Below are 24,303 nucleotides of genomic sequence, written 5' to 3' on the forward strand. Positions count from 1 at the left end.
CCCCGTTTGTTTCTAACGGACCGGCCCCGCCCCTCCGCAGGTTTTAAAAGCAGGAAGCTACGCTAGGAGGAGGCGGATCATCGCCCACGTCAATCAAGGAGGGAAATCAACGGTTGGTTCCCCTCGTTTGTTTTCAATCGACGGCGGAACTTGCGTGCGGGCCGCGGGACGTCGGCGGCGTCCTCGCCGAATGTTGCCGAGCGCGTCGCGGAAATCGCCGAGGGCCCGCCGCCATCTTAAGTGCTGAGGAGAGCGCTTCTGAGGAGCAGCGGCGGAGGAGGCGTCCTGGGTCGTTAAGGCCGGACCGGGTTCCCGCCCGCCCCCCACACCGGGCCAAGGAGGAGGAGGTAACGGGAGGAAGGTCGGGGCACGGCGGGCAAAAGGGCCTCCGCGGTGCTTTCCGTCCCGTTTCCCGGACCGAAAGTAGGTAGGCCGCTGTCCGCTTCGCCTTCGCGGCGCCCTTGAGCGGGTCGTCGGACTCCCCTTGCCGGCTTCCTCCCTCTTGGCGTCGCCCCGTGTGGTAATAAAAGACGGCTCCAATCTTCCCTACTGCACTGGAGACGAGCCGGGCCTCGGGAAATAGCAGGCAGGTGTCCCGTCCCCCTCAGGGGCGCCCAAAGGTCACCTTTCGTGAGCTGGCAGAGGGGGCCGAGAGGGAGGGGGCCGTAAGCAGGAGCCGGGCATCGAGATGCAGCGGCAGAAATAAGCGAATGTCCAGGTGACGCAGCGGGTGAGGGCGCCTGGCTGCTTCACCAGGCAGATGGCTGGTTCGAGCCCACCCAGGGATGGGGGGGGGGCAGGATGATTATTTTGCAGTGGGTTGGGCTAAATGACTCCTGGGGACCCCTTTCAGCTCTGTTGTTGTCGTTTAGTCGTGTCCGACTCTTCGTGACCCCCTGGACCAGAGCACGCCAGGCACTCCTGTCTTCCACTGCCTCCCGCAGTTTCGTCAAACTCATGCTGGTAGCTTCGAGAACACTGTCCAACCATCTCGTCCTCTGTCATCCCATTCTCCTTGTGCCCTCAATCTTTCCCAATATCAGGGTCTTTTCCAGGGAGTCTTCTCATGAGGTGGCCAAAGTATTGGAGCCTCAGCTTCAGGATCTGTCCTTCCAGTGAGCACTCAGGGCTGATTTCCTTCAGAATGGAGAGGTTTGATCTTCTTGCAGTCCATGGGACTCTCAAGAGTCTCCTCCAGCACCAGAATTCAAAGCATCAATTCTTCGGTGATCAGCCTTCTTTATGGTCCAGCTCTCACTTCCATTCATCACTACTGGGAAAACCATAGCTTTAACTATACGGACCTTTGTTGGCAAGGTGATGTCTCTGCCTTTTAAGATGCTGTCTAGGTTTGTCATTGCTTTTCTCCCAAGAAGCAGGCATCTTTTAATTTCGTGGCTGCTGTCACCATCTGCAGTGATCATGGAGCCCAAGAAAGTAAAATCTCTCACTGCTTCCATTTCTTCCCCTTCTATTTGCCAGGAGGTGATGGGCCCAGTGGCCATGATCTTCGTTTTTTTGATGTTGAGCTTCAGACCATATTTTGCACTCTCTTCTTTCACCCTCAATAAAAGGTTCTTTAATTCCTCCTCACTTTCTACCATCAAGGTTGTGTCATCTGCATATCTGAGGATGTTGATATTTCTTCCGGCAATCTTCCCATCCCACCCATTCAACTTTCCAATCAATCGGCATGCATAACACGGAAAAAAGGACAAGAAAGGGAAAGGGCCAAATAACACCAAGCTGTGGCTAATATGGCACAGGAGAGAGAATCGGGGTTCAATATGACATTTACAGATTGGAGAATTGGGCCCGAACTAAAAAAAGGTTCTGCACTTAAGAAGAAATAACCAGATGCACCAGTATAAGAATTTTTTGGGGGTGGGCGGGGCAGGCAGCTGACTTGCCGGTAGTACATTTGAAAAGTCTCTTGGGGGGGGGTCTATGTGGACTGCAAGCTTAACTTGAGTCAACAGTGTGATGCAGCAGCAAAAATAAAGGGATGCTTTTCTAGGCTGCATCTGCATAAGCAGAGTGTTCCGATCTAGGTCATAGCATTGCTTGGTCAGACCACACCAGGAGTACTGTGTCCAGTTCTGGGCACCACAGTTTAAGAAGAATTTAGTCAAGCTGGAATGTGTGCAGAGGAGGGCAGCTTAAGGTTATGACTGAGGGTCTGGAAACCAAGCCTTATGAGGGAACAATTGAAGGAGTTGGGTTTGTTTAGCCTGGGAAAGAGGTGGCAGAGGAGATACGATAGCCATCTTATCTGAAGGGCTGTCACATGAAGGAAGGAGTGAGCTTGTTTTCTGCTTCCGCAGAGGGTAGGACCCAAACCAATGACTTCAAGCTTTAGCTGAGATTCTGCATTCTGCATTGCAAGACTAATGACCCTTGGGATCCCTTCCAACTCTAAACTTATATGAAAAGAGGCCCACCAGGCCCACCTGTTTACAAGAACAGCAGCAGGTTCACAATGTGATCCTAGCCCTGCTTGCTTGCTTATGTTGCAATTTCATATGCTTTCCCAGCCCATTTCCCCTTATGAAGACAGCATAAGAGCATTGCAGGGCATCACTTGACAGCAGTACTACATGTATAGACAGCACAGCTACAAGCTACCTCCCTTTTTTATGTTACAGATTTAGTGGCAATGCTTATGGAACTATTTGAGACTCAAAATCTACCTCCTTAGGATTTTTGCCATTTACTCTGGAGTAATTGTCACCATATTCTGCCCCGGGGGAGTGTCCACAGTAATTCTAGCATCTTTCTTATGATCCTTCTCTGTGCTAGTGTGCAGATTTAGGGACTGAGTGCAAAGGAGATCCTGCACTTTCAAGAGTTGTGAAGAAGTCTCTTCAGTAGGTGCGGCGACAACCTACACACAGTGTATACTGTGTGAAATGTTTATGTACTCTGCTTACCTTTCACATTTTGTACTTGAGGTTTTTTAAATTTTGTAAAAGCTGTAAGCCGGGGTGGGGAACCTTAGGCCCAGAGGCTGAAGGTCGGGGAACCTTCAGGTACAGAACATGTTCCCTGCTTCAAACCTTCCTTACAATGCATGGAGGGCAGTAGGAATGTGACAGTAATGTGGGAGTGAACACCTGAATGGGACTTATGTAATTCTTGCATGTGTGACCATATCTGCAAGTGTTCATATGCTTGGGTGTCAGAAATGTTGGGTTATAAATTTAAACTATTTTTCATTCATTTTAAATTTAACAAGCTCTTGTTTGAACCTTGTTTTTAACTTTAATTTTAATGTCTTATCGCCAGCACCTTATTTCCAGCACCATGTTGCGACTCCCTGCTGTCCACAAGGCCTTAGCTGGTGCCACTCAGATTACAAAAGGATGTGGTAAGTTGCCTTTATATCCAGTCCATTTATATAGTAACTCTTTCTGGTTTTTGTTGTAATTTTCATTATAGACTCGGTAATTCACAGATAATTTAGATGTCTGAAGTTTAATTATGGACTTAGAATGAAGACAAATTCCATTTTGGGGAAGGAGAACCCATTCTGTTGAATTTGTAAGGCTTTTTTGAAGTCTTAACGAAGTTCATACAAACTTGCTGGCTTTTTACTCAATTCTAAAAAAAATATGTTTGCACTGTATTGTAATGTTTTTTTAAAGATTTTTAAAAGATCTATCAAAGTCATTTAGAGGAAAAGTAAAGGCTATAATGAATTGTCATAAAAATAACACACCAACAGGAATCCTTTTTTTAAAAATACCTGAAATTTAAAAAAGTATGTCATGTTTTTAGACACACCTCCTTTTAGAGAAAATACTTCATTTTAATGCTTGGAAGCAGCTTCTTGCTGTATATGAATGTAATGCACCCCCCACTTCCCCCTGGCAAGGAAGGAATCAAGTTTGTTTTGGATTGACTGCAATTTAGCATATCAGTCAGACCCTAAACTGTGAATAATCTTAACAATGGTTGGTTCAAATAAGCAGGCTTTAAAAAGTATGAATTGATGTTGGCATATTACAACTAACCATTTAGATTAATCCAATTTGTCCAGGTTGAGATTATATGGCAAGCTCCAGTTAATCCTAAGAGGAAATAAAAACTGAACTCTCATCACAGTGGGGGAGCGCAGAAACCTAGGACCTGCTGTGGCTTATTCTTGTAATGGTAAATTATGGTCTGAACAATCTGTGGTATAAAACACACTGTGCAGATAATGCCATCCTAGGGAATTAAATGTTTTTTCTCTATTTTTGTAAGGTCAGTTTGATAGGTTAAAATTAATAAAATATTATATTCCAGCACCTAAATGACTGACAACTTAAATTCATATTATGCTTTGGGGTTTTTGGCAGGAAAGGCTCCTCTCAACTCTCACATGATCAGCATGTGTGCTGAAAGGGGGCGGGGCAGGAGGGGAGGGATTTGCATGTGCAACAACAGAACTCCTTGTGTAAGCGGGGATTCCCCTGTATGAGCTTGTGTGCCCTGTTTATCCTTTCAGCAAGTTACTAGTGAATGAATCCAAAATACTTAATCTGACTTCTGAGCGATAAATGATCACATTTTCCATATTTTATTCTTTTGTCTTTCAGTGCGTGCAACGGCAACAGCAGCCAGCAACCTGATAGAGGTTTTCGTTGATGGGAATTCTGTATTGGTACCTCCAGGAACCACAGTACTTCAGGTAGAATAAATTTGGATACACTGTCTCTTTCTGTTCACATTCAGATTTTTGTGGCGGTTTATTTGCATCCCCTCCAGTCCCTGCTGTAATATCTCTTTAAAGCACATTGGACCTCGCTTCTCATGGTCCATTCCTTTATAGCATTGCAAACCAACTGCAAAGAAAAATAAGCACAGTGGTACCTCAGTTTTCGAACGTCTCCGTTGATGAACATTTTGGTTTTCAAATGCCTTGGAAGTCGAACATGCCACGTGGCTTCCGTATTGAGTTTTCAGTTTTCGAACGTTTCAGACCTCGAACGGTCTTCCAGAACGGATTACGTTCAAAAACAGAGGTACCACTGTATTTGGATAAAAATAATAGCTTTTCTTTATAAATGAGAGACTGACAGTGCTTTCCTAAGATATCTTCTTGGAAGTAAGACCTGTTGTGTTTTAATTGTAACCTGCCTTGGGACCTTAAGGTTAAGGCAGGGGTCTGCAACCTTTAAGACAAAAAGAGCCACTTGGACCCGTTTCCGAAGAAAAAAAACTGGGAGCAGCAAAACTCGTCATTATAAAAATGACTTTTTTGTCACTTTTTTTTATTATTTCTTTGTTTGACCCCTCAGAATTACTCCTCCTCATAGAAATAAACATTAAATTAACAAGTTACCTTTTTGTGTGTGTGTGTTCTTCACTCCCCTTCAAAACAGTGACCAGCGTACATGCCCCCTTTCAATGCAGTGACCAGCGTACACGCGCCTTACAATGTAGCGGGCTGGCGGGAAGGTGACGTTGGGACGGTGCGTGACTTAACGCACGCACCGCCCCCATGCGACGTCACAGCCAGTACAGCGCCCGCCACAGTGGGGAGTGTCGGGGCGCACAATGCGCCTCCTCCCCTTGCTAGTATCCGCCCCGGAGCCGCGGCAAAGGTGTAAAAGAGCCACATGCGGCTCCGGAGCAGCGGGTTGCCGACCCCTGGGTTAAGGGAAGGGTAATAATAATGATAATTAATGATGAGTTCAATGGGACTTTCTCCTAGGTAAATGCTTATACACCTGCAGCCTGAGTCATATTTGTATGGAACATGCTAAAAAGTTCCTAACATGTACATTGACACTTTTTCTCTTTTGTTTTGTCTTTTCTGTAGGCCTGTGAAAAGGTTGGAATGCAGATCCCTCGATTTTGCTATCATGACAGATTGTCAGTGGCTGGAAATTGTAGGATGTGTCTCGTGGAGATAGAGAAAGCTCCCAAGGTTGCTAATACTTTTATCTTTCATAAATTGTTGTGTTCTAGAAGTGTAAAGAGCCAACAGGAGAGTTAAAGACAAGCGTAAAGCGCTTAGCAGAACAGCTAATGACAACCTTGCTGGCATCTAAATTACAAGTTGCAATATGTCCACTGCTAGCAGTTGCTTTTTGACATTATTGTGAATGTTGTGTTCACCTACACAAAGCTGATGGCATAGTGTGTTTCTGCACGCGCACCACACCCCATAGTCAAATTTGACTGGACTTAACCATCCAGGGGTCCTTTACCATTTTACACACATTTATTTTCATATTTGTAGACATCCTATCAAACACATTGATGATAGCGGAGCATCAGCTTTTGGTTTCCATTGAGAAAACAGGGGTGTTAAGCTGATGGCAGTTAGGGCATTCAGTAACATATAGCGCTGGCATGCGCACATGTGTTTTTACCCACTGCAGGGTGGCAACATGCTGAATCCAACCCAACCAAACAATGTAATTCCTATACTGTGACTTGTGCCATTTTTCCAGAGCTTGAGAACCCTATAGGATTGCAGCTCTACCTACCTTGTGTGTCTTGTCTGGTGCCTGAGAATTTAATCTCTCAGCACTCAGTGATGAAAAAAATACAGGCAAGCAGCTGGAACTAGAACAGGTTAATATGTTATTTACTGTCTCTTGAAAGCCTTTCCTTGTTCTGGCAGTCCATGTGATCGGCAAAAACATCTAAATATTTCTATGGTATATGTTCATAAATGCTTGCAGTGTTCACATGTCCAGCCCTTGGAGGAAGGGATAGCTGTTTTCCTGCAAACGTCAATCAGATGTTTCTGGGGAAGACCAGAAGGAGAGCATGAAAGATAGCTCAGTCAGTAGAGCATCAGACTCTTAATGTCAGTGTTCTGGGTTTGAGCCCCACGTTGGGCAAAAGATTCTTGCATTGCAGGGGACTGCACTAAATGGCCCTCATGGTCCCTTCCAGCTCTCTTCCAATTCTATGATTCCATGATAAGACAATTGTCATCTCATGCTGTTACCCTCCACCTTCCCCCATAACTGTTATTCAGTAGTAAATTGCATCTTAAAATGGAGGGTCCATGGAATCATAATGGCTGTTAGCTTCTGATAAATCCTACTGTCCATGAATTGGATCAGATTTTAAAGCCCTCTAAGCTGCTGGCCGTGACTACATTAATTTATGTATTACATGAATGTTACTTCCTTTTTTTGTTTTGATCTTAAGCCTTGGTGTTGATTTTTATCAATAAGTTTATTATGAAACTAAGGCAAACAGTTGAGGCATTTAATTGATAATACCCTGCCACTATGTGAGCATCCATGTATACAAATTTGTTATTGATGTAGCTTTCTTATGCGTTTGTAGCCAGTAGCTGCTTGTGCCATGCCAGTAATGAAGGGTTGGAACATTCTGACAAATTCTGAGAAGTCTAGGAAAGCAAGGTAAGCTCCATCCGATTGTGTGCAATTTGCAATGTATGCTACTCAGAACTGAGATCAGTGTGACTTATTGCCAAGTAAGTGTGCAGCAGGGTGCTTCTTTAGTCTTCAACATTACAACAGTAAGCTGGGCATGTTTTGTTTTTTTAAGACTCATTTTTAACAGAAATGTTAGTGTTTGAACACACTTTCAAAGGAGGACATAATTATTAATAGTGCGCTGTATTAAAATAAATGAATTCATGTATTACTAGTCTATAAAATGTTTTTAGCATACATTAAATGCTAAATAAATATGGTGGTTTCTCTTTTACTGACCTCCAACAGAGAAGGCGTAATGGAGTTCTTGTTGGCAAACCATCCACTGGACTGCCCCATCTGTGATCAGGGAGGGGAATGTGACCTTCAGGTATAGCGTCTTGGATTTTTAAAATGGCCTTTGGGGTAAAACTTTGCTTCTCAGTCACATATGTTCATTTATTTGGGTTTGTTTGTCTTTAGGACCAGTCAATGATGTTTGGCAGTGATAGGAGCAGATTCCTAGAAGGCAAACGTGCTGTGGAAGACAAGAACCTTGGCCCACTTGTGAAAACTATCATGACCCGGTGCATACAATGTACTCGATGCATTAGGTAACTGCTACCCTGTTTTGTACACAAACAGCATGTATGCGTAGTTATTGGGGACATTCATCAGCCCGTTGCTTGTGTTCAGTTGCTTATGAAAGATCATTCTTTAGTTCTATTCCACTGCTGAATTCTCTCTGGAACCACTGAAGGAGTCCACACATTTTTCACATGAGCAGCTGACTATTGCATAATGTAAAATCAGGTGGGCACAAACAAGGATCTGGACTAAAAATGCACTCGTGTGAAAATCTGTCATTTTAGCTTTGTGTCGGGTCACTTGTTAGAAATAGGATACCTGGCTGCTGTAACAAAATGTGCTATGAAGTGCTCCCTGTTTGGATTCCAGACACTTCATTCCCTCTTCTCTACCCCCCCCCCCCCAGTGCTCTGTTTTATCTCCCAGTAGTCAGTTACCCACTTAGCATGCTCAGTCTTCATTGGGTTGTTGTAGAGGAACAGGAGTTTTGCAACAAAATGCCTGAACTGTTTCTGGAAGCACCACAAGGCTAAGATAAATTAAGGTAGAGAGATTTGAATGTGGTACAGTGACTTACACTTAACGGAAACTTAGTAGACTTCATAGTTCCTTTTAAGTTTTACTTTCCCTGAGTTGAGGCAGGTCAGATAGCTAGGTATGGGTGGTTCTTGCATTATAATAAACGCTTTACAGGGGCCAGAGCTGCAGAAAATTACTTGTACATGTGAGGCTAGAAATGCTTTTCATTCATCTGAACAATTGCTAGTTCAGAAGTGCTCAGTTATAAATCCTTCTTTTTGATTGTTTCTTTAAAGGATTTTTTTTCTTGCAAAGACAAACTGACATTTCATGTATTGCTGTGTTTTGTTTTTGCTTTCATTTGTCAGGTTTGCAAGTGAGATTGCAGGAGTTGATGATCTAGGAACCACAGGAAGAGGAAATGAGATGCAAGTTGGCACTTATATTGAGAAAATGTTCATGTCAGAGTTATCCGGCAATGTGATTGATATCTGCCCAGTAGGTGCCCTTACCTCCAAGCCGTATGCTTTTACATCTCGACCCTGGGAGACAAGGCATGTGTCTTTACTGGCACTTGAAGTGTCACTTTAAATATAATTCTTTTATTGTGCTATATGTTAAGTGTCAAATATTCAGATTAATTCAGACATGGGAACGTAGCTTTCCCCCATGACTTTTGGACTGTATTTGTAACCTTGAACCTTTTGAAGGTCATAAGAATCCTAATAATACAAAAGCTAATATAAATAAAATTTATCATGGTTCAGGAATGTGTCCATAGAGCACATTCATTGGTGGTGTGTTCTACAGCAACATCTGTTGACCTGGGATAACTTGCCCATAATAAGCATTTCCACCGATTTTGGAAAATTCTGGTCTCTTTCAGAACCATGTAGTTTCTGCTTCATGTCAGATGGTGGCACCAGCAACAGTGCTCTGTTACTCCAGTTCAGCCATTCTTGGAGCAAAATTGCTTGCCACAGGGAACCAGGCAGTGGGTCATGCCTGCCTTCCTTGTGGAACGTCCACCCATCAGATGTCAAAGAGATAAATAATTATACGACCTTTTGTAGACGTCTGAAGGCAGCCCCGTATCACGACACTTAATGCCTGACGTTCTGTTGTGTTGTTTCTGTACATGCTGTTGGAAGCCGCCCAGAGTGACTGGGACAACCCAGTCAGATGGGTGGGGTACAAAAAATTGCTGCTGCTGCTGGCATGGGCTGTTCAGGATGCAGAACTGAGAAAGGAAGGGTGAGGAAAGAATGGTAGTAATGAGATAGGCAGTAGTCCTTTACAGGCTGAATTTATATTAAGTGCTGGTAGTTGCTGACTTCTGATTTGCAATATATTATGGGAGGTTAGTCATACTTGTCGTCCATGGTTAGAGTTGTTAGAAACTTGGGAGCATTTGGGAATGTTTAGTGCGAGATCTGTTTTCCAGATAACAGCATCCTGAGGTTTTGCAATTGAAGGACTCTGTTCTTTTCGCTTAGGAAGACAGAATCCATTGATGTTCTTGATGCAGTAGGGAGTAACATTGTGGTAAGCACTCGAACTGGAGAAGTGATGAGGATTTTGCCAAGACTACATGAAGATATCAATGAGGAATGGATATCCGATAAAACAAGGTATGCTTTATCATGTATGTAAAACATGATGTTCTCGGAAGAGAATTTTAGTACAAAAATATACAGTTACAACACTTTCTTCATTCCATGTTTGAAGATTTAGGAACAGTTCAAGAATTACTTGCAAATGGATGTTGATCATCTTCTGTTGTAGCACCAAAAAAAAATCACTGCTATCTCCTCTGGAAATTTTTGGGGCTTAGCTGTGTATATTCTTCAATAGGATTATGCCTAATATGTTTGTATTTTTCTAATTTTAAAATTGTAGATTTTAAAAAACTTTCTTTGGCCATTTCCACTTAAGAAGGTCTGGTTATGAACAAAACACTTAAGTATATGTGCCATAGAAAATGACAAAGTAATTCAAACTTTCTGAAAAGGTCTCAGTTAATGAAGTAGCTGCTGATAGCTGGGTTGTTCCTTCAGCAGTTGCTTCATCATTATCTTGATCTTCACTCCAGATTTGCTTATGATGGTTTGAAACGTCAGCGTCTTATTGAGCCAATGATAAAGAATGAAGAAGGGCTGTTCACTTACGTGTCTTGGGAAGAGGCCTTGAGCCGTGTGGCAGGAGTGGTAAGAAAATACTGTTTCTTACAGTGTACTCTTGACCATAGCTAAGGTGCTTGACCGACTACTTTCACAGTAGTACTGAACCTAATGAAATCATTACTAATGACTACACTGCAATCATTAACTAAAGTTCTTATAATTTGGGGGAGTGAAATTTGAACTTAAGTCATGCTTTCTTCATTTTAGAATTCAGGGGTCAATTGCATTACACATCTTGTAATTTTAAGGTGTAGCTCAGGAACATTGTGGACTCTGAAGAGCCGTATTATATCTTGAATGCCATTTTTACATTTCAGGATAGTTTTGCTTCCTCCTCCGCAATCATGTGAATATTTAAAAGAATAAGCAATTCATCCCACCTGCATTTTTTTGGGGGGGGGGCTAGAGGAAATTGGCTTACCGTTCTCTATTTTTCTAGTTGTCAAAGATGAAAGCTTTTCCACTATTGGTTTTTTTTAAAACAAAACATACCAAATTTGCTGCTAAAATTTTAATATAATATCTCATACCATCTTCTGTTTCCTCATTTGCAGCTTCAGGGGAGCCAAGGTAATGATATAGCTGCAATTGCAGGAGGACTTGTGGATGCAGAAGCACTTGTATCTCTTAAAGACTTGCTGAACAGAGTAAACTCTGACAACCTGTGTACTGAAGAGGTCTTCCCTACTGCAGGAGCTGGGTAAGTTAATGCTGACAGCTGTACTACTACTGGACTAAAAGCATCAGGGACAGCCCAATATCATGTTCAGAAGCTGATTGGACAGGCAGTTGAATCTATATTTGACATTGATAAGGCTGTGTCTTTTTGAGGGCAGCAGGCTAGCTTAGAGGGTACTGGCTGGGATATCCTTGCTACTACTGCTCAGCCTTTGCCATCTAAGCTGAGTGCCTCATTCTGCTTAATGGTAGGGCTGGCCCTGAAAAGCATATCCTCAGATGAGGATGAGGATGATGATAACAACAACCAACAACCAACAACAACAACAACTTTATTATTTATACCCTACCCATCTGGCTGGGTTTCCCCAGCCACTCAGGGCGGCTCCCAACAGAATTAAAAGCACAATAAAACATCAAACATTAAAAACTTCCATAAACAGGGCTGCCTTCAGATGTCAGATCAGCCTGTGAGTTGTCAATTTTGACATATCAGAACTGTATATATTAAGAGGACCACTAAGTTTTAGTAGAGGCAGGTATAAAGTAAGCATAAAGCCATTTTCACAGAAGAAAATGAAAATGCTCATATCACCCTATTAGTTTATTTTAATGCACAGTGGAATCCAGGACCAGGATTTGGATTTATTATTTTGAGATTTAGTATTTTTTATGAAATAAAAGTATTCTTAACAGAGGTATTAACAGAGTCCTTCCCACTGGAATACCCCAGTCATATTTTCCTTTTTTGTGTGTATTCTGTTACAGAGCAGACCTGCGATCTAATTACTTGCTTAATACCAAGATTGCAGGAGTGGAAGAGGCAGATGTTTTGCTCCTGGTTGGTACCAATCCACGCTTTGAGGCACCTCTCTTCAACGCCAGAATCCGAAAGAGGTTTGTAGCTTCATGAAAGTAGCAGATGTTAAATGACTTGCTCCATGCAAATGAGAAACTGCATCTTGAAAGTGGAATATTGGGTCCTTCTACGTATGAACATAAACTGGGAACTATTTAATTTGGACAATGTCTTGATGGCTGTAGTCATATCACTTGCTGTGCATTGTGCTAATACAACATACACATTGAGGGACTGTGACTATTGTGGTTATTGTACTAAGAAAAAGGAGTACTTTCAGAATAAAAAAATGCAAGGGCTCCAAAACTGCATTTCATAAGATCATAGATCTTCAGTTCATGTTAAGCAGTTCATACAATCTCCTTGCTAGAGTTGTCTTCATGCTGCCTAGCAAGCAGTCCCTGAAAATCTGGGAAATAGCACAACATTCTCTGATGCAATGCGTCAGGAGAGGAGAAAGTCAATTGAATACATTTAAGGTGTTGCATCTGTTTTATGTCTTAAAAATTAGGGCTCCTACTCAGTGCTTTTTTCTAGAAAGATAGGTACTCACCATGAAGTTGTTACAGCAAGGGCCACACTTTTTAACAACAACAAAAAAAGGTGCCAGTACTGCGTACCCTTGAGAACCCCCTGAAAAAAAGCACTGCCGATACCTGTCTTTGGGTGCAGCGCATCTGTTAAGTTTCAGCAGCTTCTGTACAAGGAACTCTTGCAAGAATATATTGTGCAAAAATAAAATGACCATGCACTGATTTCTCTGCACATTATAAAACCTTAATAGCATTTTTCGTGCTCCATTTTCAGCTGGCTACACAATGAACTTAAAGTGGCTCTTGTGGGCAGCCAAGTTGACTTGACTTACACATATGATCACCTGGGAGATTCCCCACAGATACTCCTGGACATTGCTTCAGAAAAACACCCATTCAGCAAGGTACCTTTAAAAAAATGCAGTGCTTTGGAGTGGTAATTATAATCAAAGATTTTAGCAAGGTATTAAATTTTGTAAAATGATGGTGATATTTAGTAGTCATGTATGGGTTCATATTTAGTATGCTTTTGAGAACAGCCTGGTAGAAGGCACTCCACACCAGAGGCCACTTGTTCGTCCAATGGAAATGAAGGACCCAGGAGCACCCCCAAGCTTGGATACCTCTGGGGGAGCATGACCCCCAACTAGAATAGATTCCACCTCCCTCATCCAAATAGGGGAACTGCCTACTAACAGTGCGTTTGCAAATGATGCCACATATTTGTTTTTAAAAGCTGTAGTTGGCCTTTTCATTGAGTATGTTAGCTCTGAGGCTAACATTCTGCTCTCTTGCAACTTCCACACAGGTCCTGAACCAGGCTAAAAAGCCAATGGTCGTGGTTGGCAGTGCAGCACTTCAGCGTGGTGATGGGGCAGCCATTCATTCAGCCATTTCCACCATTGCGCAAAATGCAAGTACAAAAAGTGGAGCTGATCCCAGCTGGAAAGTCATGAACATTCTTCATAGGTTTGCTCAACATGTCTTCTTCCCTTTTTGTATGGTGAGGTTTAAAGGCTTCCTAGGTCAAAGCTGATGGCTTCATTCATCTGGCTCAAGTGTAAGATAGAGATCTACTGGGAAACAAGTGTCGCAAAATGGTTGCTTGTTTGTAGAACCAAGCATTTTGTCAACTTAATCTGTAAAAGGGGGTATTGTCCAGTAATGGGATTAGCAGGACACGCTCATATGCATTCAGAGCCAAATAGAAACTTATTTCAAAATTGAGCATGGAACACTAACTCTAGGTAAAAGCTCATTTTTGTGTGTGTACAGTATACATACATGTCCCAAATTAGCCTCCTCCCACATTTCTCAGTGATTGTGTGTTTTACAGAGTTTAGAAAGTGCTTCAAATAATTGGGCTTTGTCCTGGTAACTTTCAGCATGTTTTATAGCTGTGGATCTGAATGAATAACTTAGGATTTATACCCCCTGGATATTTTATTTTATCTGATTTTGAGAGAGGAATTTTAGATAATCGGGTGAAATTGTAATCCCTTCCTCGACAGGGTTGCAAGCCAAGTAGCTGCCCTTGACCTAGGCTACAAGCCAGGAGTGGATGCGATCCGGAAGAACCCTCCTAAAGTGTTGTACCTTTTAGGGGCTGATGCAGGCTGTGTTACGCGGCAAGATTTGCCTCAGAATTGCTTTATAATTTATCAGGGTAAGTAGCACCATTTGATCACAAATCAAGGGAGGAATTTAATGTTGCTCTATTTGGATCATTTCCTCACCACAAGCATTTCTGCTTTCCTGGTAAAATTATCTCCCCTCTCTGCCCCCGCCACTACTGTGAGGGTTCTCCTGACCTCTCAAGCCAAGTTGTTGGTGGGGAGAGTCCTTTTTCGCTAGCAGGACTCCTTGTGCTGGCTCCCGCTCATCCAACTATTGAGTTGAATCCATCCCTAAGAAATGAAGAATTGGAGTGAGCTACCTAAAGCAATGCGCACATGTGTTTGAGTCTGAAGTATGTTTCAGGTGAATGGCTTAGCTCCCAGTTGTACCTGTGCTTATTACAGATGTTTCCACCTGTTGTTTGAAATGTTTGCCTTTACACATACCTATTGCCTCAGGCTCACTATACCAGGCATCAAATAAGTGCTTACAAAATAAGCATCATTTCCGCAGCCCTCTGCCTTTCCCTAAAACTTGTTTGAGAGATTTTTGTTTTATGTTAAAGCTGTACATTTTCTGTTCTGTTTCCTGATTTGAAGGCCAGAAGTAGCTGTTAAATAGAAGTATACTTTGGCACAGAAGAAATGGAAAGTGTTGAATGCTGATTTGTGTTTTAAGGGGACTTTATCCCTAATAAATTAAACCTAATGTCAGTGTTTGCGCTGTGCCCTCTATGATGACTAGAGTGGGTCGCTTGTGTTTGAGAGTCAGATTATTCCTTAAATTGGGAGAACTAAATTATTTTAAGCAACATAGAAACTTGGTCTAACCAGGAAAGAATCCTTGCATGAATCCTATCAGCAAGCACAGTTAATTTGTCTAAACTGGTAGAATTCTTTATAGTTGCTTAAAATATAAGTTACCTTGAACAAATTAGTGAAGAGCTATTTAACCTGGAAGAAATGGTCTGTGATAATCCCAGCAGGTAAAATGATAAGCCTTTGATAATGGGGGAATTCTTAAGGGAATATGTATAGGCTTTTACAATGTCCTGGCTAAGACATAACAAACCATGAACCAAAGCTGAATCAAAAGTGTGCAGTTTGTAACCCAAAGACAGAAAGAGCTAAAAGAATACAAGATTAATAAGAGTACAAAATAAAAGTAAAATGAGTACTTAGCAGTGCATGGTGTAAAGTTAGGATACATGATGATATTGGAAGTATATCTGTTGGCACTGGGGACGTTTCTGGTACCACAACTGAGAAAATAAAAACTGAGAACTTCATTTTGAAAACAGGCACTAAAGTATGGCTTTAATATATAAATACATACAAAGTATTAAAAGGCATTCTGTCTCTGTAAGGTGATGTCTATCACTTGAAAATAGCAGTTTGTATAACAATTTCTTCAAAGCTGTAGCTAGAGATAAAAACAGGATATCCAAACACAAGAAGCAAACTTCAGCCAGTCAAAAGTAGAACTGAAGGAGACTAATCAAGCCAAGACAGCAGAAAAGAGAAATTAGCGAAGTTCTTGGAGTGCAATTTTCACCTAACTATCTAAACGTAATCTTGACTTTTATAGAGAAATTTAAACATGCAGAAATTTAAATATACAGTACAGTCACACTGTGAAGTTTCCCATTGCTACTGACACTTTTACTGGATTCCGTTTCAGGGCACCATGGTGATGTAGGCGCTCCTATGGCCGATGTTATTCTTCCAGGAGCAGCTTATACAGAAAAGGCTGCAACATACGTGAACACTGAAGGCAGAGCTCAACAAACCAGAGTAGCCGTAACACCACCTGGCATGGCAAGAGAAGACTGGAGAATAATTAGAGCAATTTCTGAGGTACTGCAAATGTAGTAGAAATGGACCTTTTTTATTATTATACTGCATTTATATACTGGCTTGGTTCTCATGTCATGTCACTACACACTTTAAAACAAGCTGTGGTTGAATATGAAGCAGCAGTATGCTGGTATGTGTTGCTAAGAGGTTCTCGATTGATTCCTCTCCTGCTCCTGCTGGGAAACAAGTTAGTCTAACTTGTTGTGATGCCAGAACCCAGGCTTGTGTTTTCTCTCTCCCCAAGCAACCAGAGACCAGTAATCAAGTTTGCTCTTAGCTTAATGCTTCTGGCTGGTTTGAGGAACACAATCATGTCTTTGTTCAGACGGTCATGACAAACCAAACTCTGGCATGAGCACTCTGGCCTGGACATCCTATATTGATTTGCAAGCTCCACTGGACTGCAGTCTTCCGAAATGAATTGCTATGAAGTGCAAATATTAGAAATAGACCATTTATGTGAAATATCTTTTCTTGAATTAGGACTTGGGTTGAATCAGGCAAGTCCTGCTAAAAGTGTGTGTGGACTGACTTTATTGGCATGCTTGACTGTCTGGAGAAGGATGGTAACATTGTTGATTTTGCTCGGTGGTTTGAATCAGTTAAGACTCACCGTTTGGAACTGCACAAATTCTAACAAACCTGGGTGGGATGTTAGGCATAAACAAATTTGCCAACCATTTCGCTTTCTCTTGTACTTGAGCCAGTCAGAAATTCTGCTTTCTAAATGGTTGCCCTATTTACCCTAATAATTGCGGATTTTATCTTTTCTTAGCCCTACACAAGGTAGACTCATTGAACTTAATGGATGTGACTAACTGAGGTCCATTGATTTCAAGGGGGCATCCTACTCTGAATAACTAAGTTGGATACAATCCTGTACCTTTCAAGATGTATGCTTTTAAGCATGTTCATTGCAAAGGTAGTGTGTTTTCCAACAAGGAACAAATCTGAACCCAGTCTTGAGGTTCTTCTTCCCACTTTTCTCTTTCAGATAGCTGGCATGACCCTCCCATATGACACACTCGATCAAGTGAGGAGCAGATTAGAAGAAGTATCTCCTAACTTGGTCAGATATGATGATGTGGAGGAAGCAAACTACTTTAGCCAAGCAAATGAGCTGTCAAAGGTATGGGGGTCCACATTTATGCAGCGATAGCAAAATAAGTGTGTCTTGTGTCCTGCTGAAAAAGGTACCACAGGGCAAGTGAGAACAATTATTTTCATAAAGGTGACTGCTTATTCTTTTTCAATACAGGCAGTTAATCAGAAACTTCTTGGTGATCCTCTTGTTCCACCCCAGCTCACAGTTAAAGACTTCTATATGACAGGTAACAGCAGTACATGATCTCAATAGTGTGCCTTACTTAATACATGGATACATATTATTTCCCGTTTCTTCAGTTGAAAGACATGCCAATTTTGTTTCTGTGTAAAATACTTTAATTGCAGATACCATGTTCAGTGAACAACACTTGTAAGTCTTAAAACTTCTAGAGGTAATAGACATGTTTTTCTTTGCAGATCCCATTAGTAGAGCATCACAGACAATGGCTAAATGTGTTAAAGCTGTTACCGAAGGGGCCAAGGCTATTGAAGAACCCTCCATCTGCTAAGGAAATCCTAGAGTTACCAGTGTCGGATCAGGCATTCTTATGACTTTTTTCCAAAAATAATAATTTTGTGGTGGTCTATTTAGGTTTCCACTTTCTTTATGAATGCGGGTGAAAGTTTATTTAAAGCCAGCTGTTCAGTGTTCATTTGCTAATTACGTTCAGCACAGCTTAAATGTATTTAGACGTACATATTATGTATACTGATTGTGTACAAACATGATGTAAAATTAAAGCAGTTTTACATATGTAACAGTGTTTCTCTGCACTTTGTTTCTCCAGTAAGTTAAATATAAAATTCACTCCAAGTACACATGGCAAACTTTGGACAGAGGTGAAATCTAACACTTGCAATGTGAAACAATGTAGCAAGCATCTTGTTATCTTTTTTTATTTTGCAGAAACATTTAGTTAATGTGACTTTGTTGGTTTGTACAACTAACTCACCAACAGGTTAAAGATTCCTTTAGAAGTACTCCCCCCTCCTTTCCAGTCCTATTTCATTTCAAAGGAAATTTAGACTTTACAGTTTGGGTACGTCTTAAAACTTTGAAAATAAGGAAAAGTGTTATAGGAGTTTGGTTTTACAATGGCTCAGAGCTGTATTATTTTAAAAGTACAGCAGAACAAGAGATGGCTTTTGACAGTGCAGCACAATCTTAATTCTATCCTAATATCCTTCAACTAACATGGTAGCCTTTACCTAGTAGTTCGGACTTGTTCCATCTAAGCAAAAATAAGACTTACACGTTAAATAGCTTCTAAGACACAATGGGAATGTGGCAGCTCTAATATTATCTACTGTGGGTACTGCAGAAACTTATTTAAAAATAAAAAATGCAAAAAGCCACTTATTTTAAATGGTCAGTTTTAGCCAACTTCAGCTTCCACAGGCATCTGTAGACTCATCTATGTAATGTTGCTCTCTGGTTTAGCATTACATGTGAGCCAGACTGTAACCTGTCTGATTTTTGAATTACTGTTTTGAATAAGAAAAGCTGGGGTCTATAAATGACCTGTGTTATGTGCAGCCTGGGGGGGGGGGTGGCACATCCCCAAGCATACCATTTTAACACATTCTCGGGAACATTTTTTTTTTGGGGGGGTTGTAAGGTGGGAAATAGTGATGCACAAATCAATGTATAGAATCCCAGTTGTAGTTGTTACTAGAAGTTCTCACTACCAGCTGGTAGTGGTTCTTATTTGCACCAAAACAGACACTTAATTTTAGCACTATTTGTTGATCAACCGTCCAGCATAAGAACTGACATGCCAAAGAACTGTGGTTTAAAGTAGCTTTCTTATAAAAGTTGCTGTACTGGTGACTTACTTTCTCAAAAATCCCTGGAAACAACTAGAGGAAGAAACAGCAAGCTCTTAGATAATTTGTTTGAATGCTAAATATTAACATCGTAATACAGTGGTGCCTCGCAAGACGAAAGAGTTTTCCGTTTTTTGAGTCGTTCCGCAAGACGAATTTCCCTATGGGCTTGCTTCGCGAGACGAAAACGTCTTGCGGGTTCTTGCGAGTTTGTTTCCTTTTTCTTAAAGCCGCTAAGCCGTTAGTAGCCGCTAAGCCGTTAATAGCCGTGCTTCGCAAGACGAAAAATCCGCAAGACGAAGAAACTCGCAGAACAAATTAATTTTGTCTTGCGAGGCACCACTGTATTATGAAATTATGTACTACTCGTTGACAATAATCTGAATGCTATTTAGGATTAAAAGTGCCAGCCCACAGGTTTAATTATTTCTTAGACTGGCCCTAATGTTTAATTTTTGCAGTTACTAGTACAAGCCCAATAAACTGCAGAACTATATAATATATGAGTATGGATAAATGCCAGCCCAAAATTCCCCTCCCTGCTGCCTTTGCCCCATTTTCTCTCACCCAATGGCAGCACTGTTGCTTGTGGCCACACAGCAGAAGTACTGTATTAGAAAGACCCTCCCCTATTTTTTTAAAAAATCATGTGCTTACAGACCTATTAAAGCATGTCTGTTTGTTCCTTTTGTGGGGGCTGTATGTTGCTTTGTAGGCATGTAAACTGGTGCTGTCAAAAGACAGCCAGGAAGGGTTGGCTTAGTTCACCAGCTCCTAAAAGGACTGGTTTACCTCTTATCTTGCCTCTTGACAAGTCAACATAAATTTAAGCTGTTTTTCAAAAAAGCAGCAAGAACAAGTATGTTGAAGCAGCTACAGCCAGCCCAGGTTCTGATATTATCCCAATGTGCTTCCTATATCCCATCATGTGCTACAGGTACAACTTTTAAAAAATATGAAGGTGATCCTTAAGTATTGTAAGAGAAAGTTCCCTACCACCCCAATTATACAACTTATTTCATCCATCTTCATTATAGAAAGTAGAATTCTCCCTATTCCCCACATTTGTAGTAGCAGTGTTACCCCATCTAATCCCCAAAAGGCTAACATGTTGTAACCCGCCCTGGGATCTTAGGGTGGGGAACAAATGAATGAATAACAGCACCAGAGGGCTACTATGAACAAAATACTACATAGACGTTGCTCATGTATAGGAATTCCTTTTAATCTTATCTACAGAGTATTTCATGATTATGAAAATGGGCACCTGTGCCCATGCTAGGATGCACAGTGGTACTTGCAGGCTCACAATGTAACCACTAAGTAGATAATAGGCATAAGCCTGAGTTTAAAGGAGGGAATATGAGGAAAAGGAAAAATCTCTGTTGCACCATAATTTAGGTGTCCAACATTTTAAGGCGGCATTTTTCCATCTCCGCCAAGCTAAGCAGTTGGCTCCTTACCTCTCTCGCCCTGACCTAGCCACTGTGATCCACGCGACGGTCACCTCCAGACTGGATTATTGTAACTCGCTCTACGTGGGGCTGCCCTTAAGACTGACCCAGAAACTCCAGCGGGTGCAGAATGCTGCAGCGAGACTCCTTACGGGGTCTTCGCTGCGAGATCACATTCATCCGGTGCTATATCAACTGCACTGGCTCCCGGTGGAGTACAGGATCAGGTTTAAGGTGCTGGTTTTAACCTTTAAAGCCCTTCACGGCCTAGGACCCTCGTACCTACGGGACCGCCTCTCCTGGTATGCCCCACAGAGAAACTTACGGTCTTCAAATAAAAACATCTTGAAGGTCCCAGGCCACAGAGAAGTCAGGCTGGCCTCAACTAGAGCCAGGGCTTTTTTGGCTGTGGCTCCGACCTGGTGGAACACTCTGTCACAAGAGACTAGGGCCCTGCGGGACTTGACATCTTTCCGCAGGGCCTGCAAGACAGAGCTGTTCCGCCAGGCCTTTGGCCAGGGCACAGCCTGACTCCCACCCTCGGCAATCTTCGCGGAGCTCTGGCCCAATGGTGGCCAGTGGCTTGAATTTAATTAATTTTATAATGAATGATTTTAGAGTGTTGTTTGTGTTGTACTTTTGTATTGTTTTATTGTTGTTAGCCACCCTGAGCCCGGCTTCGGCTGGGGAGGGCGGGATATAAATAAAATTTATTATTGTTATTATTATTTAATTAGTTAGATTGCAAATACTACAAGTGGGCCAAAATAATTTTCTGAAGCACTTTGTTACTCTTAACTACTGTGGGAAACTGAGTGACTATTACTCTGAACAACTAGGAATATCTTATAAGCACAGGAAGACTTTGATTCTGTTTATCTAATAATCTAGTCAAGTAAATGCTTGGGAACAAGAACTGTAAGTTGCACAATGAGTGGGATTCTTTCCACTTGTGCAGTGGGGTTTCCTGACAGCAACACCCCCACCCCGCAAAACTGACAACCTCCCAAACAACAAAAGGGGAATAATTCTGTCTAGCAAGGTGCAAGGCTTGTGTAGACAGAACATATGTAAGCACAACATTGATTTCCACCCAGTTTTTACAGTGACATCCTATAAACATATCTCCTCAGAAATAAGGTTCACTGAGTTTCACAGAGCTGACTATTTAATAATAACAATAATTTTATTATTTGTACCCAGCCCATCTGACTGGGTTGCTGCTTCCAACAAATATAAAAGTATAATAAAACATCAAACATAAAAATCTTCCCTAAACAGGGCTGCCTTCAGATGTCTTCTAAAAGTCGTATAGTTCTTTACGTCCTTGACATCTGATGGGAGGGCATTCCACAGGGTGGGTGCCACCACCGAGAAGGCCCTCTGCCTGTTTCCCTGTAACTTCACTTCTCACAGCTAGATCTCAGTGTCTGGGCTGAATGATAGGGGTGGAGATGCTCCTTCAAGTATACAGTGTTGAGGCCATTTAGGGCTTTAAAGGTCAGCACCAACACTTTGAATTGTGCTTGGAAATGTACTAGCAGCCTGTGTAGATCCTTTAGGACCTGTGTTGTATGGTCCCAGCTGCTACTCTCAGTCACCAATCTAGCTGCCACATTCTGGATTAGTTGTAGTTTCCAAGTCACCCTCAAAGGTATCCCCATGTAGTGCACATTGCAGTATTCCAAGCAGCAGATGGTAGGCAGCTGCCCTGGATACAGAATTACCGGTAACTTGCGCCTCCATGGACAGCTGTGAGTCCAAAATGACCCCCCAGGCTGTGCACCTGGTCCTTCAGGGGCAGTTTCCCCGTTCAGGACCAGGGAATCCCCCACACATGCCCACCCTGTCCCCCCCAAAACAGGACTTCTGTCTTGTCAGGATTCAACCTCAATCCATTAGCCACCATTCATCCTCTGACTGCTTTCAGACACTCACTGTCTTCACCGGTTCCCATTTAAATGGGAGGCGTTTGATGTTAACTGTCTTGGCTAGAAAGTTTAATAATATAACAATAAAATTATTTTTTAAAAATAAAAGAAATTGGTTACATCGCTGTTTCAACTATCCTTATGTTTACATTGTTCACATTCAACAGAGGGTACTAACAAATAGTGGACCTGGAACATTGAGAACTACTGAACATTATATTACCAAGAGCCACAGCACAGACAGCGTTTTGCAGATCACATACAACCAATGAAGATGACAGTGCGTAGACTACCTATATACAGCAGACAAAGAATACTGCAGATGGTAGATTTTGTTAAACATAAATTAAGTCAGTGAGTGTTTGGCAAATTTCTAATTTAAAGAACAAAAAGATGATTGAAAGATCCAGTTTGTATTTAATGGATCCGAATACAGAAAATACAAAAGCTTCCAAAAGTTAAGTCTGTCCCCGGATATTTGTTGCCTGGCCACAAGTTCTGACGTTATGTGAAGTTAGAATAACCCAGTGCTGCCTAAAAGTAAGGTAAAGGGACCCCTGACCATTAGGTCCAGTCGTTACAGACTCTGGGGTTGCGGCGCTCATCTCGCTTTATTGGCCGAGGGAGCCGGCGTACAGCTTCCGGGTCATGTGGCCAGCATGACTAAGCCACTTCTAGCGAACCAGAGCAGCACACAGAAATGCCGTTTACCTTTCCGCCAGAGCGGTACCTATTTATCTACTTGCACTTTGATGTCCTTTCGAACTGCTAGGTTGGCAGGAGCAGGGACCGAGCAACGGGAGCTCACCCCGTCGCAGGGATTCAAACCGTCGACCTTCTGATCGGCAAGTCCTAGGCTCTGTGGTTTAACCCACAGTGCCACCCGCGTCCCACTGCCTAAAAGTAGAGACACTATAATCCTACTAAGGAGTAAGAGAATTTCCCCTCAAATGGACAAAAACTATCAAGGAAAGGAATAGTACTCCTGCCAAACATGCAGAACTGAAGGGAAGTTTGTCAGTTCCTTTGACAAGAATATTCAGCAGTAACAGATAACACTGCCAAATTTGGAGGGAAAAGATTTCTGCTCCAGGAGAAAAATCCAGGTTTGCAGAATAGTGGCTTCTTTCTCTGAATACTGAGACACAAAGAAAGCTTCATGAGAATTAATGTGAAGTAATTTCAAATATCTTAGGTGCCCTATTCAGTGCTTTAAAAAAGGCGTATTTTAAAAATCTAGCATCTATAATCATAGTTCATCTGAGAAATTCTGAAACATTAAGTCAATGCTGAGTTGGTGAAAAAAGAATACCTGATAGATGAGCTTGCAGCAAATGCCAGTTTAAAACAACTGCACTGTTGCCATTGCATGTACCACGTGGTTTTCAGCTAAATCAGCAGCACTTTTTTTAAAAGTGACAAAATCAGCAACTGTGTACTAGAAATCTCTGGAAACAGTCTGAAGTGCTTTTGCAGCGCTTCGACCTATAAAGATTAAGTTGAAATAAACGATATAAGAGTATTTCACAATGTTACATCTTGCGCACACATTCTTACCACAGAGAACCATCCTCAATTTGGTTTCTGAGAAAAAGCAGCCTCTGTTAAGTTCAGGAAGCTAACTATGAGAAAGACATCAGAACTAGTGGCTCAAACTTCAGGCACAACAACCTAAGTCAGATTAAATAAAATTTATATAAGGGCACAAGCACCTGCAAAACAACAACAACAACAACAACACACACCGAAAATATAACAAAAGC

The 24,303-nt window shown here is 41.9% G+C and overlaps 1 protein-coding gene across 1 annotated transcript; it reads left to right on the top strand.

Moving 5' to 3' along the window:
* The first annotated feature begins 90 nt into the window (after positions 1–90).
* Positions 91–18,087, top strand: NDUFS1 (NADH:ubiquinone oxidoreductase core subunit S1). The gene is made up of 19 exons (XM_053361975.1): positions 91–347; positions 3,286–3,367; positions 4,581–4,672; positions 5,807–5,914; positions 7,297–7,373; positions 7,698–7,779; positions 7,872–8,002; positions 8,864–9,053; positions 9,996–10,126; positions 10,588–10,702; positions 11,233–11,378; positions 12,125–12,253; positions 13,023–13,152; positions 13,557–13,717; positions 14,260–14,414; positions 16,046–16,221; positions 17,216–17,350; positions 17,480–17,552; positions 17,746–18,087. The coding sequence occupies exons 2-19, from the start codon at positions 3,304–3,306 to the stop codon at positions 17,835–17,837; spliced, it is 2,187 nt and encodes a 728-aa protein (XP_053217950.1). The 5' UTR covers positions 91–347; positions 3,286–3,303; the 3' UTR covers positions 17,838–18,087.
* The last annotated feature ends 6,216 nt before the right edge of the window (positions 18,088–24,303 follow it).

The sequence above is a fragment of the Podarcis raffonei genome, chromosome 1 (genome assembly GCF_027172205.1).
Source record: "Podarcis raffonei isolate rPodRaf1 chromosome 1, rPodRaf1.pri, whole genome shotgun sequence".
Classification (NCBI taxonomy): Eukaryota; Metazoa; Chordata; class Lepidosauria; order Squamata; family Lacertidae; genus Podarcis; species Podarcis raffonei.

Coding starts and splice junctions, on each gene's coding strand:
- NDUFS1 (XM_053361975.1), top strand. CDS start 3,304: ATGTTGCGACTCCCTGCTGTCCACAAGGCCTTAGCTGGTGCCACTCAG. Junction 10,703..11,232: donor TGAGCCGTGTGGCAGGAGTG/GTAAGAAAATAC, acceptor CCTCATTTGCAG/CTTCAGGGGAGCCAAGGTAA. Junction 12,254..13,022: donor AACGCCAGAATCCGAAAGAG/GTTTGTAGCTTC, acceptor CTCCATTTTCAG/CTGGCTACACAATGAACTTA.